Source organism: Oncorhynchus gorbuscha, linkage group LG15 (genome assembly GCF_021184085.1).
Source record: "Oncorhynchus gorbuscha isolate QuinsamMale2020 ecotype Even-year linkage group LG15, OgorEven_v1.0, whole genome shotgun sequence".
NCBI lineage: Eukaryota > Metazoa > Chordata > Actinopteri > Salmoniformes > Salmonidae > Oncorhynchus > Oncorhynchus gorbuscha.
The window spans coordinates 17,489,339-17,505,638 of NC_060187.1; the positions used below are offsets into that span (position 1 = coordinate 17,489,339).

The following is a 16,300-nucleotide window of genomic DNA, read 5'->3' on the forward strand; positions in this document are numbered from 1 at the left end:
TGACTGGTACTGTAGGTGTGTCCAAATGTTTGACTGGTACTGTAGGTGTGTCCAGATGTTTGACTGGTACTGTAGGTGTGTCCAAATGTTTGACTGGTACTGTAGGTGTGTCCAAATGTTTGACTGGTACTGTAGGTGTGTCCAAATGTTTGACTGGTACTGTTTGACTGGTACTGTAGTGTGTCCAAATGTTTGACTGGTACTGTAGGTGTGTGTAGATGTTTGACTGGTACTGTAGGTGTGTCCAAATGTTTGACTGGTACTGTAGGTGTGTGTAGATGTTTGACTGGTACTGTAGGTGTGTCCAAATGTTTGACTGGTACTGTAGGTGTGTCCAAATGTTTGACTGGTACTGTAGGTGTGTCCAAATGTTGTGTCCAAATGTTTGACTGGTAGAGGTGTGTCCAAATGTTTGACTGGTACTGTAGGTGTGTGTAGATGTTTGACTGGTACTGTAGGTGTGTCCAAATGTTTGACTGGTACTGTAGGTGTGTCCAAATGTTTGACTGGTACTGTAGGTGTGTCCAAATGTTTGACTGGTGCTGTAGGTGTGTGTAGATGTTTGACTGGTACTGTAGGTGTGTCCAAATGTTTGACTGGTACTGTAGGTGTGTCCAAATGTTTGACTGGTACTGTAGGTGTGTCCAAATGTTTGACTGGTACTGTAGGTGTGTCCAAATGTTTGACTGGTACTGTAGGTGTGTGTAGATGTTTGACTGGTACTGTAGGTTTGTGTACTGTAGATGTTTGACTGGTACTGTAGGTGTGTCCAAATGTTTGACTGGTACTGTTTGACTGGTACTGTAGGTGTGTCCAAATGTTTGACTGGTACTGTAGGTGTGTCCAAATGTTTGACTGGTACTGTAGGTGTGTGTAAATGTTTGACTGGTACTGTAGGTGTGTCCAAATGTTTGACTGGTACTGTAAATGTTTGTGTGTGTAGATGTTTGACTGGTACTGTAGGTGTGTCCAAATGTTTGACTGGTACTGTAGGTGTGTCCAAATGTTTGACTGGTACTGTAGGTGTGTCCAAATGTTTGACTGGTACTGTAGGTGTGTCCAAATGTTTGACTGGTACTGTAGGTGTGTGTAGATGTTTGACTGGTACTGTAGGTGTATCCAAATGTTTGACTGGTACTGTAGGTGTGTCCAGATGTTTGTGTGTAGATGTTTGACTGGTACTGTAGGTGTGTGTAGATGTTTGACTGGTACTGTAGGTGTGTCCAAATGTTTGACTGGTACTGTAGGTGTGTCCAAATGTTTGACTGGTACTGTAGGTGTGTCCAAATGTTTGACTGGTACTGTAGGTGTGTCCAAATGTTTGACTGGTACTGTAGGTGTGTCCAAATGTTTGACTGGTACTGTAGGTGTGTATAGATGTTTGACTGGTAATGTTTGAGGTGTAGTGTGTCCAAATGTTTGACTGGTACTGTAGGTGTGACTGGTACTGATGTTTGACTGGTACTGTAGGTGTGTCCAAATGTTTGACTGGTACTGTAGGTGTGTCCAAATGTTTGACTGGTAGGTGTGTGTAGATGTTTGACTGGTGTGTCCAAATGTTTGACTGGTACTGTAGGTGTGTCCAAATGTTTGACTGGTACTGTAGGTGTGTCCAAATGTTTGACTGGTACTGTAGGTGTGTCCAAATGTTTGACTGGTACTGTAGGTGTGTCCAAATGTTTGACTGGTACTGTAGGTGTGTCCAAATGTTTGACTGGTACTGTAGGTGTGTCCAAATGTTTGACTGGTACTGTAGGTGTGTCCAAATGTTTGACTGGTACTGTAGGTGTGTCCAAATGTTTGACTGGTAATGTAGGTGTGTGTAGATGTTTGACTGGTACTGTAGGTGTATCCAAATGTTTGACTGGTACTGTAGGTGTGTCCAAACGTTTGACTGGTACTGTAGGTGTGTCCAAATGTTTGACTGGTACTGTAGGTGTGTGTAGATGTTTGACTGGTACTGTAGGTGTGTCCAAATGTTTGACTGGTACTGTAGGTGTGTCCAAATGTTTGACTGGTACTGTAGGTGTGTCCAAATGTTTGACTGGTACTGTAGGTGTGTCCAAATGTTTCACTGGTACTGTAGGTGTGTCCAAATGTTTGACTGGTACTGTAGGTGTATCCAAATGTTTGACTGGTACTGTAGGTGTGTCCTAATGTTTGACTGGTACTGTAGGTGTATCCAAACGTTTGACTGGTACTGTAGGTGTGTGTAGATGTTTGACTGGTACTGTAGGTGTGTGTAGATGTTTGACTGGTACTGTAGGTGTATCCAAATGTTTGACTGGTACTGTAGGTGTGTGTAGATGTTTGACTGGTACTGTAGGTGTATCCAAACGTTTGACTGGTACTGTAGGTGTGTGTAGATGTTTGACTGGTACTGTAGGTGTGTGTAGATGTTTGACTGGTACTGTAGGTGTATCCAAATGTTTGACTGGTACTGTAGGTGTGTGTAGATGTTTGACTGGTACTGTAGGTGTATCCAAACATTTGACTGGTACTGTAGGTGTGTGTAGATGTTTGACTGGTACTGTAGGTGTGTGTAGATGTTTGACTGGTACTGTAGGTGTGTGTAGATGTTTGACTGGTACTGTAGGTGTGTGTAGATGTTTGACTGGTACTGTAGGTGTATCCAAACGTTTGACTGGTACTGTAGGTGTATCCAAACGTTTGACTGGTACTGTAGGTGTGTATAGATGTTTGACTGGTAATGTAGGTGTGTCCAAATGTTTGACTGGTACTGTAGGTGTGTGTAGATGTTTGACTGGTACTGTAGGTGTGTCCAAATGTTTGACTGGTGCTGTAGGTGTGTCCAAATGTTTGACTGGTACTGTAGGTGTGTCCAAATGTTTGACTGGTACTGTAGGTGTGTCCAAACGTTTGACTGGTACTGTAGGTGTGTCCAAATGTTTGACTGGTACTGTAGGTGTGTCCAAATGTTTGACTGGTACTGTAGGTGTGTCCAAATGTTTGACTGGTACTGTAGGTGTGTCCAAATGTTTGACTGGTACTGTAGGTGTGTCCAAATGTTTGACTGGTACTGTAGGTGTGTCCAAATGTTTGACTGGTACTGTAGGTGTGTCCAAATGTTTGACTGGTAATGTAGGTGTGTGTAGATGTTTGACTGGTACTGTAGGTGTATCCAAATGTTTGACTGGTACTGTAGGTGTGTCCAAACGTTTGACTGGTACTGTAGGTGTGTCCAAATGTTTGACTGGTACTGTAGGTGTGTGTAGATGTTTGACTGGTACTGTAGGTGTGTCCAAATGTTTGACTGGTACTGTAGGTGTGTCCAAATGTTTGACTGTACTGTCCAAATGTTTGACTGGTACTGTAGGTGTGTCCAAATGTTTGACTGGTACTGTAGGTGTGTCCAAATGTTTGACTGGTACTGTAGGTGTATCCAAATGTTTGACTGGTACTGTAGGTGTGTCCAAATGTTTGACTGGTACTGTAGGTGTGTCCTAATGTTTGACTGGTACTGTAGGTGTGTCCAAATGTTTGACTGGTACTGTAGGTGTGTGTAGATGTTTGACTGGTACTGTAGGTGTGTGTAGATGTTTGACTGGTACTGTAGGTGTGTGTAGATGTTTGACTGGTACTGTAGGTGTGTGTGTTTGACTGATGTTTGACTGGTACTGTAGGTGTTTGTGGTAAATGTTTGACTGGTACTGTAGGTGTGTGTAGATGTTTGACTGGTACTGTAGGTGTGTCCAAATGTTTGACTGGTACTGTAGGTGTGTGTAGATGTTTGACTGGTACTGTAGGTGTGTCCAAATGTTTGACTGGTACTGTAGGTGTGTCCAAATGTTTGACTGGTACTGTAGGTGTGTGTAGATGTTTGACTGGTACTGTAGGTGTGTGTAGATGTTTGTTTGGTACAAATGTTTGACTGGTACTGTAGGTGTGTCCAGATGTTTGACTGGTACTGTAGGTGTGTCCAAATGTTTGACTAGTACTGTAGGTGTGTCCAAATGTTTGACTGGTACTGTAGGTGTGTCCAAATGTTTGACTGGTACTGTAGGTGTGTCCAAATGTTTGACTGGTACTGTAGGTGTGTGTAGATGTTTGACTGGTACTGTAGGTGTGTCCAAATGTTTGACTGGTACTGTAGGTGTGTGTAGATGTTTGACTGGTACTGTAGGTGTGTCCAAATGTTTGACTGGTACTGTAGGTGTATCCAAATGTTTGACTGGTACTGTAGGTGTGTCCAAATGTTTGACTGGTACTGTAGATGTGTCCAAATGTTTGACTGGTATTATTGTAGGTGTATCCAAATGTTTGACTGATACTGTAGGTGTGTCCAAATGTTTGACTGGTACTGTAGGTGTGTCCAAATGTTTGACTGGTACTGTAGGTGTGTGTAGATGTTTGACTGGTACTGTAGGTGTGTCCAAATGTTTGACTGGTACTGTAGGTGTGTCCAAATGTTTGACTGGTACTGTAGGTGTGTTTGACTGGTACTAGGTGTGTCCATGTTTGACTGGTACTGTAGGTGTATCCAAACGTTTGACTGGTACTGTAGGTGTGTGTAGATGTTTGACTGGTACTGTAGGTGTGTGTAGATGTTTGACTGGTACTGTAGGTGTGTGTAGATGTTTGACTGGTACTGTAGGTGTGTCCAAATGTTTGACTGGTACTGTAGGTGTGTCCAAATGTTTGACTGGTACTATAGGTGTGTGTAGATGTTTGACTGGTACTGTAGGTGTATCCAAATGTTTGACTGGTACTGTAGGTGTGTGTAGATGTTTGACTGGTACTGTAGGTGTGTCCAAATGTTTGACTGGTACTGTAGGTGTGTCCAAATGTTTGACTGGTACTGTAGGTGTGTCCAAATGTTTGACTGGTACTGTAGGTGTGTCCAAACGTTTGACTGGTACTGTAGGTGTGTGTAGATGTTTGACTGGTACTGTAGGTGTATCCAAATGTTTGACTGGTACTGTAGGTGTGTGTAGATGTTTGACTGGTACTGTAGGTGTGTGTAGATGTTTGACTGGTACTGTAGGTGTGTCCAAATGTTTGACTGGTACTGTAGGTGTGTCCAAATGTTTGACTGGTACTGTAGGTGTGTCCAAATGTTTGACTGGTACTGTAGGTGTGTCCAAATGTTTGACTGGTACTGTAGGTGTATCCAAATGTTTGACTGGTACTGTAGGTGTGTATAGATGTTTGACTGGTACTGTAATGTAGGTGTGTCCAAATGTTTGACTGGTACTGTAGGTGTGTGTAGATGTTTGACTGGTACTGTAGGTGTGTCCAAATGTTTGACTGGTACTGTAGGTGTGTCCAAATGTTTGACTGGTACTGTAGGTGTGTCCAAATGTTTGACTGGTACTGTAGGTGTGTCCAAATGTTTGACTGGTACTGTAGGTGTGTCCAAATGTTTGACTGGTACTGTAGGTGTGTCCAAATGTTTGACTGGTACTGTAGGTGTGTCCAAATGTTTGACTGGTACTGTAGGTGTGTCCAAATGTTTGACTGGTACTGTAGGTGTGTCCAAATGTTTGACTGGTACTGTAGGTGTGTCCAAATGTTTGACTGGTACTGTAGGTGTGTCCAAATGTTTGACTGGTACTGTAGGTGTGTGTAGATGTTTGACTGGTACTGTAGGTGTATCCAAATGTTTGACTGGTACTGTAGGTGTGTCCAAATGTTTGACTGGTACTGTAGGTGTGTCCAAATGTTTGACTGGTACTGTAGGTGTGTGTAGATGTTTGACTGGTACTGTAGGTGTGTCCAAATGTTTGACTGGTACTGTAGGTGTGTCCAAATGTTTGACTGGTACTGTAGGTGTGTCCAAATGTTTGACTGGTACTGTAGGTGTGTCCAAATGTTTCACTGGTACTGTAGGTGTGTCCAAATGTTTGACTGGTACTGTAGGTGTATCCAAATGTTTGACTGGTACTGTAGGTGTGTCCTAATGTTTGACTGGTACTGTAGGTGTATCTGGTACAGGTGTGTCCAATGTTTGACTGGTACTGTAGGTGTGTGTAGATGTTTGACTGGTACTGTAGGTGTGTGTAGATGTTTGACTGGTACTGTAGGTGTATCCAAATGTTTGACTGGTACTGTAGGTGTGTGTAGATGTTTGACTGGTACTGTAGGTGTATCCAAACGTTTGACTGGTACTGTAGGTGTGTGTAGATGTTTGACTGGTACTGTAGGTGTGTGTAGATGTTTGACTGGTACTGTAGGTGTATCCAAATGTTTGACTGGTACTGTAGGTGTGTGTAGATGTTTGACTGGTACTGTAGGTGTATCCAAACATTTGACTGGTACTGTAGGTGTGTGTAGATGTTTGACTGGTACTGTAGGTGTGTGTAGATGTTTGACTGGTACTGTAGGTGTATCCAAACATTTGACTGGTACTGTAGGTGTGTGTAGATGTTTGACTGGTACTGTAGGTGTATCCAAACGTTTGACTGGTACTGTTGGTGTGTCCAAACGTTTGACTGGTACTGTAGGTGTGTGTAGCTGTTTGACTGGTACTGTAGGTGTGTGTAGATGTTTGACTGGTACTGTAGGTGTATCCAAATGTTTGACTGGTACTGTAGGTGTGTGTAGATGTTTGACTGGTACTGTAGGTGTATCCAAACGTTTGACTGGTACTGTAGGTGTGTGTGTAGATGTTTGACTGGTACTGTAGGTGTGTGTAGATGTTTGACTGGTACTGTAGGTGTGTCCAAATGTTTGACTGGTACTGTAGGTGTGTCCAAATGTTTGACTGGTACTGTAGGTGTGTCCAAATGTTTGACTGGTACTGTAGGTGTGTCCAAACGTTTGACTGGTACTGTAGGTGTGTCCAAACGTTTGACTGGTACTGTAGGTGTGTGTAGATGTTTGACTGGTACTGTAGGTGTGTGTAGATGTTTGACTGGTACTGTAGGTGTGTGTAGATGTTTGACTGGTACTGTAGGTGTGTCCAAATGTTTGACTGGTACTGTAGGTGTATCCAAATGTTTGACTGGTACTGTAGGTGTGTCCAAATGTTTGACTGGTACTGTAGGTGTGTCCAAACGTTTGACTGGTACTGTAGGTGTGTGTAGATGTTTGACTGGTACTGTAGGTGTGTCCAAACGTTTGACTGGTACTGTAGGTGTATCCAAACGTTTGACTGGTACTGTAGGTGTATCCAAACGTTTGACTGGTACTGTAGGTGTGTGTAGATGTTTGACTGGTACTGTAGGTGTGTCCAAACGTTTGACTGGTACTGTAGGTGTGTGTAGATGTTTGACTGGTACTGTAGGTGTGTCCAGATGTTTGACTGGTACTGTACTGTAGGTGTGGTACTGTAGATGTTTGACTGGTACTGTAGGTGTGTGTAGATGTTTGACTGGTACTGTAGGTGTGTCCAAACGTTTGACTGGTACTGTAGGTGTGTGTAGATGTTTGACTGGTACTGTAGGTGTGTCCAAACGTTTGACTGGTACTGTAGGTGTATCCAAACGTTTGACTGGTACTGTAGGTGTGTCCAAATGTTTGACTGGTACTGTAGGTGTGTCCAAACGTTTGACTGGTACTGTAGGTGTGTGTAGATGTTTGACTGGTACTGTAGGTGTATCCAAACGTTTGACTGGTACTGTAGGTGTGTCCAAATGTTTGACTGGTACTGTAGGTGTGTCCAAATGTTTGACTGGTACTGTAGGTGTGTCCAAACGTTTGACTGGTTCTGTAGGTGTGTCCAAACGTTTGACTGGTACTGTAGGTGTATCCAAATGTTTGACTGGTACTGTAGGTGTGTCCAAATGTTTGACTGGTACTGTAGGTGTGTCCAAACGTTTGACTGGTACTGTAGGTGTGTGTAGATGTTTGACTGGTACTGGTAGATGTTTGACTGGTACTTGACTGGAAATGGCTCAAAGGGGTGTGGGTGAAGACTTTTCTGCACATATTTTTTCAAAGCCATTTAAATGAGATTCCCGATTGAGGATTCTTTTTAGTCCAGGACTAGGAATAATCTGTGTCCAGTTAACTAACCCCTAGTTGTTGGAATGTGTGACACCATGCTTGTTGTTGTTTTAAAATTATTATTATATTTTTTAAATATATATATATACTGATTATATTTAATTCATTAATTATTTTTACATTTAAAACATACAATATACTTGCAGTGAAGCCATTCAACAACTACATCATATTAGTCATCTAACAGCCTCCCATCCTGAGCGACACACAGAAGCAACCATGGTCAACGCCCTGTTCAAGGGCGTGTTGACAGATCTCCCACCAGCCCTCCAAGACCCCCCCTACAGTTCCCCAAGAGTTGCCCCTCAACCATTCTATATAATAATTTGAGCTGAAGAGCACTAAGTCTTGAATCTTACGTCATTTTATATATCAACTCATACCCCCTGTACCATGGAATCGGTACATCAAAAATCTCTTCCCAACTATTTTGCAATCTGTATGGCACAGCTGTAAACATCCGGACCTCAAATAAAACTGTTCAACTTTCCTATTTATACTATTTTTATTCCTCCACGAGTTTTGATCCTTTATATTGGGCAGACAGACCAGTTTCCTACCTTCTCCAACTGCCACCTGCATCTGCCGTTTTTGGGGTAATGCTGTAATCAATTAGTTGTAATCTTGGATTGAGCAGACCTTCCCATACAATTCTGATTACTCCATGAAAGACATAACTCTACCATTTCAATTTACAATATCATTTATAAACAGAATACCCTTTTCAAACATATTTTCCATAAATACAGGTATTTATGCTTGTTGGGGTTTAGCTAGCTTCCAATTGCAGTTGTGAAGTGCAGTACAGAGTTATGCAAGAGAACGTGGTTTCTGCATTGTACTCATTAAACCTATTGTTTAGTAAGAAACAAAGCAAAGAGGCTTCGTACCACCCAGAACCATAGATAGGGGCTGCACTACCTGGAACATGGCAGTTCCCTGGCCGGAGATTAGGAAGCTGTATCATTGAGCTATTCATAACAGTTCCAAACCGTTCATAACAGTGTAATTAAGTGTACATTGTGATCAGCCAGTACACACAGGCTCCGTGTTCCCAAGGGTTTTCCATGGTGGTTTCACTGGTCATGTAACTACTCTGTTGCTACTCTAAGAGGTTGTTTACAGTGTGTGACTGCCATGGTTTGATCTGACAGCTGTGGGATCCTTGCTAGTCATTAGTGCTGGGCAATTAACGGACATTTCGGTTTTCAAACAACTTATTGACAGATATCGGTTCAATTATTTTGAATTCCATTTTGTAAAAAATAATTCTGTCAGCTCAATGCACACATTGTGCAGTTTCTGTAGAGATAAATCAGATCATGCCCTAAGTCTGTGATGTAGTAGGGAGTTTTAGTTTCCAACAGGCCAATATTCTACATAGTTTAGCGCAGAAATAATGTTAATTAACTACAAAGACCATAATCCATTGCACGCCTACGTGTCCGATCTGTTTCTTTTACACCTGTTTTGTAAGAGACAGAAGAATGCGCCATAGCACGATATGAGAGGGATGAAATACATGATCTAAGCAAAGGTTTCTCAAATTCAGTCAAGTGTTTATTTATATTTTACACTTTTAAAGGAATAGTGCCAGATTGTGGCAATTAAGCCCTTTTTATACTTTCAGAGTCAGATTAATCCATGGATACAATTTGTATTTGAATTGCCAAAATCTTATACTATCCCTTTAAGATCAGAGTGACAAGTTACAACATATATTTATAGCAAACATAGCAAGTAGTGGCGTGAATGAGAGCCACGAGCGTCCAGCCACAGCTTGCTCCTCATCATTTCTACAGTGCAGTGGTGCACATCAGTTATATTTCAGATGTTCTCAACCTCATGTAATTTTTATGCATTTTGGAGTAGAATGTCTTTTTAAAAGTCACCAGAAGTGCCTCCCTCCGCCCGTCCACTATCTGCTGAAAATCCTAGGGGAAACACTGTTGTATATAGATAATGGTATAACCCTCTGTGTATGACTCATGTTAGAGGGTCTGCACTCTGTATTTGGGACGGTGAGTATTTAACCTAGTCATGTGAGTGATTTTAGCAGGTTTTGTCTTTGTGTTGGACCTAGTTGTGTTTTTGGAGTTTTTTTTGTTTGCCTGTTTTTGACCCATGTGTGTTTTCGCAGGTTGTGTGTATTTAACCTGGTTGTGTGTGTTTTTCTGTAGGTTGTGTGTATTTAACCTGGTTGTGTTTTTTTCTGTAGGTTGTGTGTATTTTTCCTGGTTGTGTGTTTTTCTGTAGGTTGTGTGTATTTAACCTGGTTGTTTGTGTTTCTGTAGGTTGTGTGTATTTAACCTGGTTGTGTGTGTTTCTGCAGGTTATGTGTATTTAACCTGGTTGTGTATGTGTTTTTGTAGGTTGTGTGTATTTAACCTGGTTGTGTGTGTTTCTGCAGGTTGTGTGTATTTAACTTGGTTGTGTGTGTTTCTGCAGGTTGTGTGTATTTAACCTGGTTGTGTATGTGTTTTTGCAGGTTGTGTGTATTTAACCTGGTTGTGTGTGTTTCTGCAGGTTGTGTGTATTTAACCTGGTTGTCTATGTGTTTTTGCAGGTTGTGTGTGTTTAACCTGGTTGTCTATGTGTTTCTGCAGGTTGTGTGTATTTAACCTGGTTGTCTATGTGTTTTTGCAGGTTGTGTTCATTTAACCTGGTTGTGTGTGTTTCTGCAGGTCGTGTGTATTTAACCTGGTTGTGTATGTGTTTCTGCAGGTTGTGTGTATTTAACCTGGCTGTCTATGTGTTTTTGCAGGTTGTGTGCATTTAACCTGGTTGTGTGTGTTTCTGCAGGTTGTGTGTATTTAACCTGGTTGTGTATGTGTTTCCGCAGGTTGTGTGTATTTAACCTGGCTGTCTATGTGTTTTTGCAGGTTGTGTGCATTTAACCTGGTTGTGTGTGTTTCTGCAGGTTGTGTGTATTTAACCTGGTTGTGTATGTGTTTCCGCAGGTTGTGTGTATTTAACCTGGCTGTCTATGTGTTTCTGCAGGTTGTGTGTATTTAACCTGGCTGTCTATGTGTTTTTGCAGGTTGTGGGCCTCTACCGTCTGTGTGGTTCAGCGGCAGTAAAGAAGGAGCTTCGGGAGGCCTTTGAAAGGGACAGCCTGGGTGTGGAGCTCTGTGAAAACACCTACCCTGACATCAACGTCATCACAGGTAACATTACACTGCAAATAGCATCAGAACCTCTGTCCTGTAACACCTATTAAAACTATTGCTGTGTGTGTGACATGTACAGTGCCTTTAGAAAGTTGTTTGCAACAAGGAACTAAATGAATACTGCAAACAATGTGGCAAAGCAATTCACTTTTTGTCCTGAATACAAAGTGTTATGTTTGGGGCAAATCCAAATTCAATACAACACATTACTGAGTACCACTTTCTATATTTTTAAGCATAGTGGTGGATGCATCATATTATGGGTATGCTTGTGATCGATTAGGAGTTTTTGAAGAAAAAAGAATGGAGCTAAGCACAGCAAAAATCCTGGAGGAAAACCTGGTCCAGTCTGTTTTCCACCAGACACTGGGAGATGAATTCACCTTCCAGCAGAACAATAACCTAAAACAAAGTTGCTTACCAAGAAGACAGTGAAGACAGTTTTGATCAAATCTGCTTGAAAATCTATTGCAGGACCTGAAAATTGTTGACTAGCAATGATCAACAACCAATTTGACAGCTTGAAGAATTTTGAAAACAATAATGGCCAAATGTTGTACAATCCAGGTGTGCTAAGCTCTTAATCGCTGGTAAGATGTAATCGCTGCTAAAGGTGATTCTAACATGTATTGACTCAGGGGATTGAATAGTTATCTAATCAAGATATATTACTGTTTTATTTTTCATATATTTTTTACAAATGTTATAATTTTTCTTCCACTTTGACATTATAGAGTATTTTGTGTAGGTCTTTGACCAAGAACGACAATTCAATCCATTTTAATCCCACTTTGTAACAAAACAAAATGTGGAAAAAGTCAAGGGGTGTGAATGCTCTCTGAGGGCACTGTACACACGTCACACATGTGTCTGTGCATGTGTGTGTGCGTTTGCATTTACGTGTGTGTGTGTGTGTGTGTGTGTGTGTGTGTGTGTGCGTGCGTGCGTGCGTGCGTGCGTGCGTGCGTGAGTGAGTGAGTGAGTGAGTGAGTGAGTGAGTGAGTGCGTGCGTGCGTGCGTGTGTGTGTACATGTGTGTGTGCATGCATGCTTACTTGCATGTTTTTGTTTGTTGTAAAAGCATTCCAGTCAGCATACCACCAGCATGTGAGTGTATCTGAGAGGAGAGCCCTCACATCAGCCAGCCAACCATCCAGACCAAAGTGCATTTAGGTCATTCCTTCATTTCCCTTCCCCAGGTTTAGACATGCCACTCGCTCTGACCACCCCCACTCTGACACACACACACACACACACACACACACACACACACACACACACACACACACACACACACACACACACACACACACACACACACACACACACACAGACCCCTGAACATAATTCACGCACTGAGGGTTACCATTATTTACACATTAAATAGAGGACAATAACCCAGTTTCACTCTGCTTGAAGTAATGTAATTCCTTACTGGTTTCTATCATTATCAATGACAAACTAGGACTAAACTGTTCTGCTTGGCCATGTTGGGACTGGAGTGAATGTCCAATATTCCCCTTCGCTGCAGCCTGCAGAAGGATGTTAGCCTGATCAAAATAGCTAAACAACACCAATGATCTGTTAACTTCCAGAGTATGTCTGCCATGTCACTTGTTAACCAATGAATTCAGATTCCGGAATAGACTGGGGAGGGGCAACAATGATTTTTTTAAATCATTTAAAAAAATACTTGTTCACAGATTATTATTTTCTTCCCACCGAAAAAGAGGAAGACCATGGAAGCCCCTTGGCATTGTGGGAGCTGCTGTTGGTTTTGGAAAGAGGCCCATATAGGCGTCCTCGTATCATGCCTGCTTTGATCCAAATGCATTAGCATGGCAGGGCAAAGAACACAGTTAACAGTTGAGCGGGTTAGAAAAAAAGGGCCTGCACCAGTGTGGATTGTTGGTTTTTGCTTGCTGTCTAAATTTACTCTGCCAAGCGTGTGGCTGTTGCAGATGGGCTGAGGGAGTGAGAGAGAGAGAGAGAGCGCGGGGGAAGGGTGGCTGGGCTGAGAGCAGTGATAGATAGAGGGGGGTGGGGTTGGTGGTTTGAGTGTAGTCAGGTCAGCCAGAGAGAGGGACAGAGAGACTAGCTAATAAGCAGGCCAAATGGATGAGCTAAGAGGAGGCGGCGAGGTCTGGGTTGTCACCCGGCTCATTTAAAAGGCAGAGGTATTGAAAGGGATTACCCCGTGTCAAAGTTCAATCCAAAGCTTGCAAAACATGTGAACTGCCTAGCCTTACTTTGTTTCAAACCATGATCCCAGACAAAGGAAACAACTCATCATGATTGTCATGTTCTGAATAGAGAATAGTTATGGTAACATACATGAACTGAATTTAGCCAATGGCTCTTTTTTGTCTCAGGCAGCGGAATTTCTGAGTTCGATTTTTTTATTGCGATACAGTATTTTTAGGTACAGACTTTTTTGGTATTAACATTAAAACTTGTCAGTACATTCAGAAGTTGTATGTAGGTTAACATGGATGACAACAGGAGTCTAGATGGTGTAGGTCTCTACTGTAATTTAATTAGTGTTGACAGCTGGGATGTGACTTAAATCAAGAAGGGTGGTGGAGGGGGGCAGGAGCTCTCTCTCTCTTTAGCCCCCTTTGACTCAGAGACATTCCTCCAGAGCTGTGAGGGCTTTGGCAGGACCCCGTGTCCACAGACCCGCCCCCCCAGCCCCTTCAGTCAGGAGCACAGATGGAAGGACAAGCTGCTCATTTTAGTTTTAGTCATGGTGGTGTGCTTCGGTCACCGGCCAGGCATTACTTCAGACTTCTCTGGTTCTGATCTCAGAGAACGCCATGCTTTACACAAGGAGGCTTCTGAGAGGCCGACTAGGTCAGTCACAACATCTGCCATTTTTAAGTTATTATTGAAGTATTCTATATTTCTAGTCTATGTAACACAGCAATGAGACTGTACGAGGATCATTTTGATGTAACTGATGGTGTTTCTCCACCTGGTAGCTAATGCATGGAGTCCCATCTATCAACCCTTTCTTGGCAGGAAGCCAACACAACAAGAAGCCTCAGTGATGCGTTCTAAATTAAATAGAGCAAGGGTTGATGGTGAATCAGTGTAATTTCCCTCCTCTCCGTGAAAGGGAAGATAGTGGTTTGGGCTTAGTTAGAGTCTGTACGTGTGACAAGCCGAAAGCTTAGAAAAAAAAAAAACAGAAATTGCATCTGATTTAAGAGACACCCTTTGTTAACAAGGATAAAGAGTCTAGTTTGTAGCCCAGCTAGCTGCCCTTCCAGTCCTCTCGTCCAGCCCTCCCCATGCAGTGAATACATGGAAAGTCATTAATAGTGCTCTCTTTGATGCAGAACACACAGATGGTATTTGGTTAAGTGGAGGCATGGTGGCTTAGCTGAACTCTAGGCCGAACAGGAGGCAGGAAGGGCCCGTCATACAAACACCTACAGTCCTTGTCCAGTGTGAGTGGGTGGTTGTCAGAGAGAGAAGCAGGCAGGGCAAGGCAAGGCCCCGCCCCCTGTCCTCTACAGCCCCTCTGACTCTCTCTCTACTGGTCTGGGAGTGTGAGGAGAAGGCAGGTGTTGGAAGGGGAGAACAAGCCCCTATTTGTTTCTTTAGGGCAGCATCGACCGACGGCAGCAGTGACCTGTAGTTTTGTTTGAAAAAGGTGTTGGACCATTGCCATATGGGTCATGTAGTGTTTCTTGTAGATATTCTGCAAAAATCTACAATTTCAGTTGTGAGAAACCGTATGTGTAAGATTTGCCTGTCAATGACTAAACTTTGGACCAAAAACACAACACATTTCTCTATCAACTCAACGCTCATTTCTGCCACCAATTCCCCTACTGGAAAATCCCAAAACAACTTCACTGAAAAAACAAAACACCTTCCCTGAAAAACACAAACACCTTCCCTGAACAACAACATTCCTCGTCTCCATGATGTGTTTGTTGCCTAACACATCACAGGCTGTGAAAATAAAGGCAACACCTGCAGAGGAAGGCCACCTGTTCCAAACTGAGCATGACCTTGCCTGGTGTGTGTGTGTGTGTGTGTGTGTGTGTGTGTGTGTGTGTGTGTGTGTGTGTGTGTGTGTGTGTGTGTGTGTGTGTGTGTGTGTGTGTGTGTGTGTGTGTGTGTGTGTGTGTGTGTGTGTGTGTGTGTGTGTGTGTGTGTGTGTGTGTGTGTGTGTGTGTGTGTGTGTGTGTGTGCGTGCGCGTGTGTGCATGTTTGTGCGTGCTTGTGCGTGCGTGTGTGTGTGTGTGCGTGTTTGTGCGTGTGTGTGGCAAGCCCCAAAAGGGGTTAAGGTACTCCAACGGCAGAGTAAACACAGAGCTGTGTCATAGCAGGCTAATCATTTACCCCACACATAATGGCTGCATTCTCTCTGCTCTGAGTCACTACACACGCACACAACACACACACACACACACACACACACAAACAGGGGGACCAGTGTTTATATCAAAACTACTGCGGAAGGGAACATAGAATATTGGTGTGTATTGAGTTATAGGTGTGTTGTGTTCACACAGAGATCATTAAGGTGGTATAAGTGAGAACCTATAATCTATAATTATTTGCTCAGTAGTAAAAAAAACAAAAGGTTATTTTCATTGTCACATTGCATTTCAAACTTGGTCCTACTACAGCACTATGTTAGTTGGCGATGGAATAACTAGATTAAACTGAAGTTGATGAATCTATTTGTTTTTGTGAGGACTGATAGAACACTGTGTTTTGGTTTTGCTGGAGGATGTTCACAATCACTGCTTCTATCTGTCTGGGAAATCAGCATGTCTAAGGAAGTATCCAGAGAGCCAGAAGTAAAACCCTGTTACATTTATCTCTCCTTCATCTGTACTTATCTAACACTGCACATTCTAAACATCTCTTTAATACCTGGTACCTCTGAGTCAAATGGGGAAAAACATCATGAATGAAAAAGCAAACAACATTGTAGCTGTTTGTCAAATGTTTCAAAAGCTCAATAGTAAACCAGGCGGGCTGACTGACTGACTGGCAGGCTGGTTGGAGTGCTATCTATCACCAGGCTCCCTGAACAAAAATGTCCTTTTCATATCTGCTGTTTTCATCTAGGCATGCAGTCCTCCAGTCTGAACAGAGACCTGTCATCATTGTAGATCTACCTAAGAGAAAGGGGGAGAA

At 42.6% G+C, this 16,300-nt stretch overlaps 1 protein-coding gene across 3 annotated transcripts in view; it reads left to right on the plus strand.

The window, feature by feature from the left end:
• The window catches only part of syde2 (synapse defective 1, Rho GTPase, homolog 2 (C. elegans)), a 96,180-nt gene that overhangs the window by 59,081 nt on the left and 20,799 nt on the right, over positions 1-16,300 (plus strand). For all 3 annotated transcript variants that reach the window (XM_046300246.1, XM_046300247.1, XM_046300248.1), the window contains exon 4: positions 11,009-11,135. In XM_046300246.1, coding sequence (XP_046156202.1) covers positions 11,009-11,135 — 127 coding nt within the window. The remainder of the gene's footprint in view (positions 1-11,008; positions 11,136-16,300) is intronic.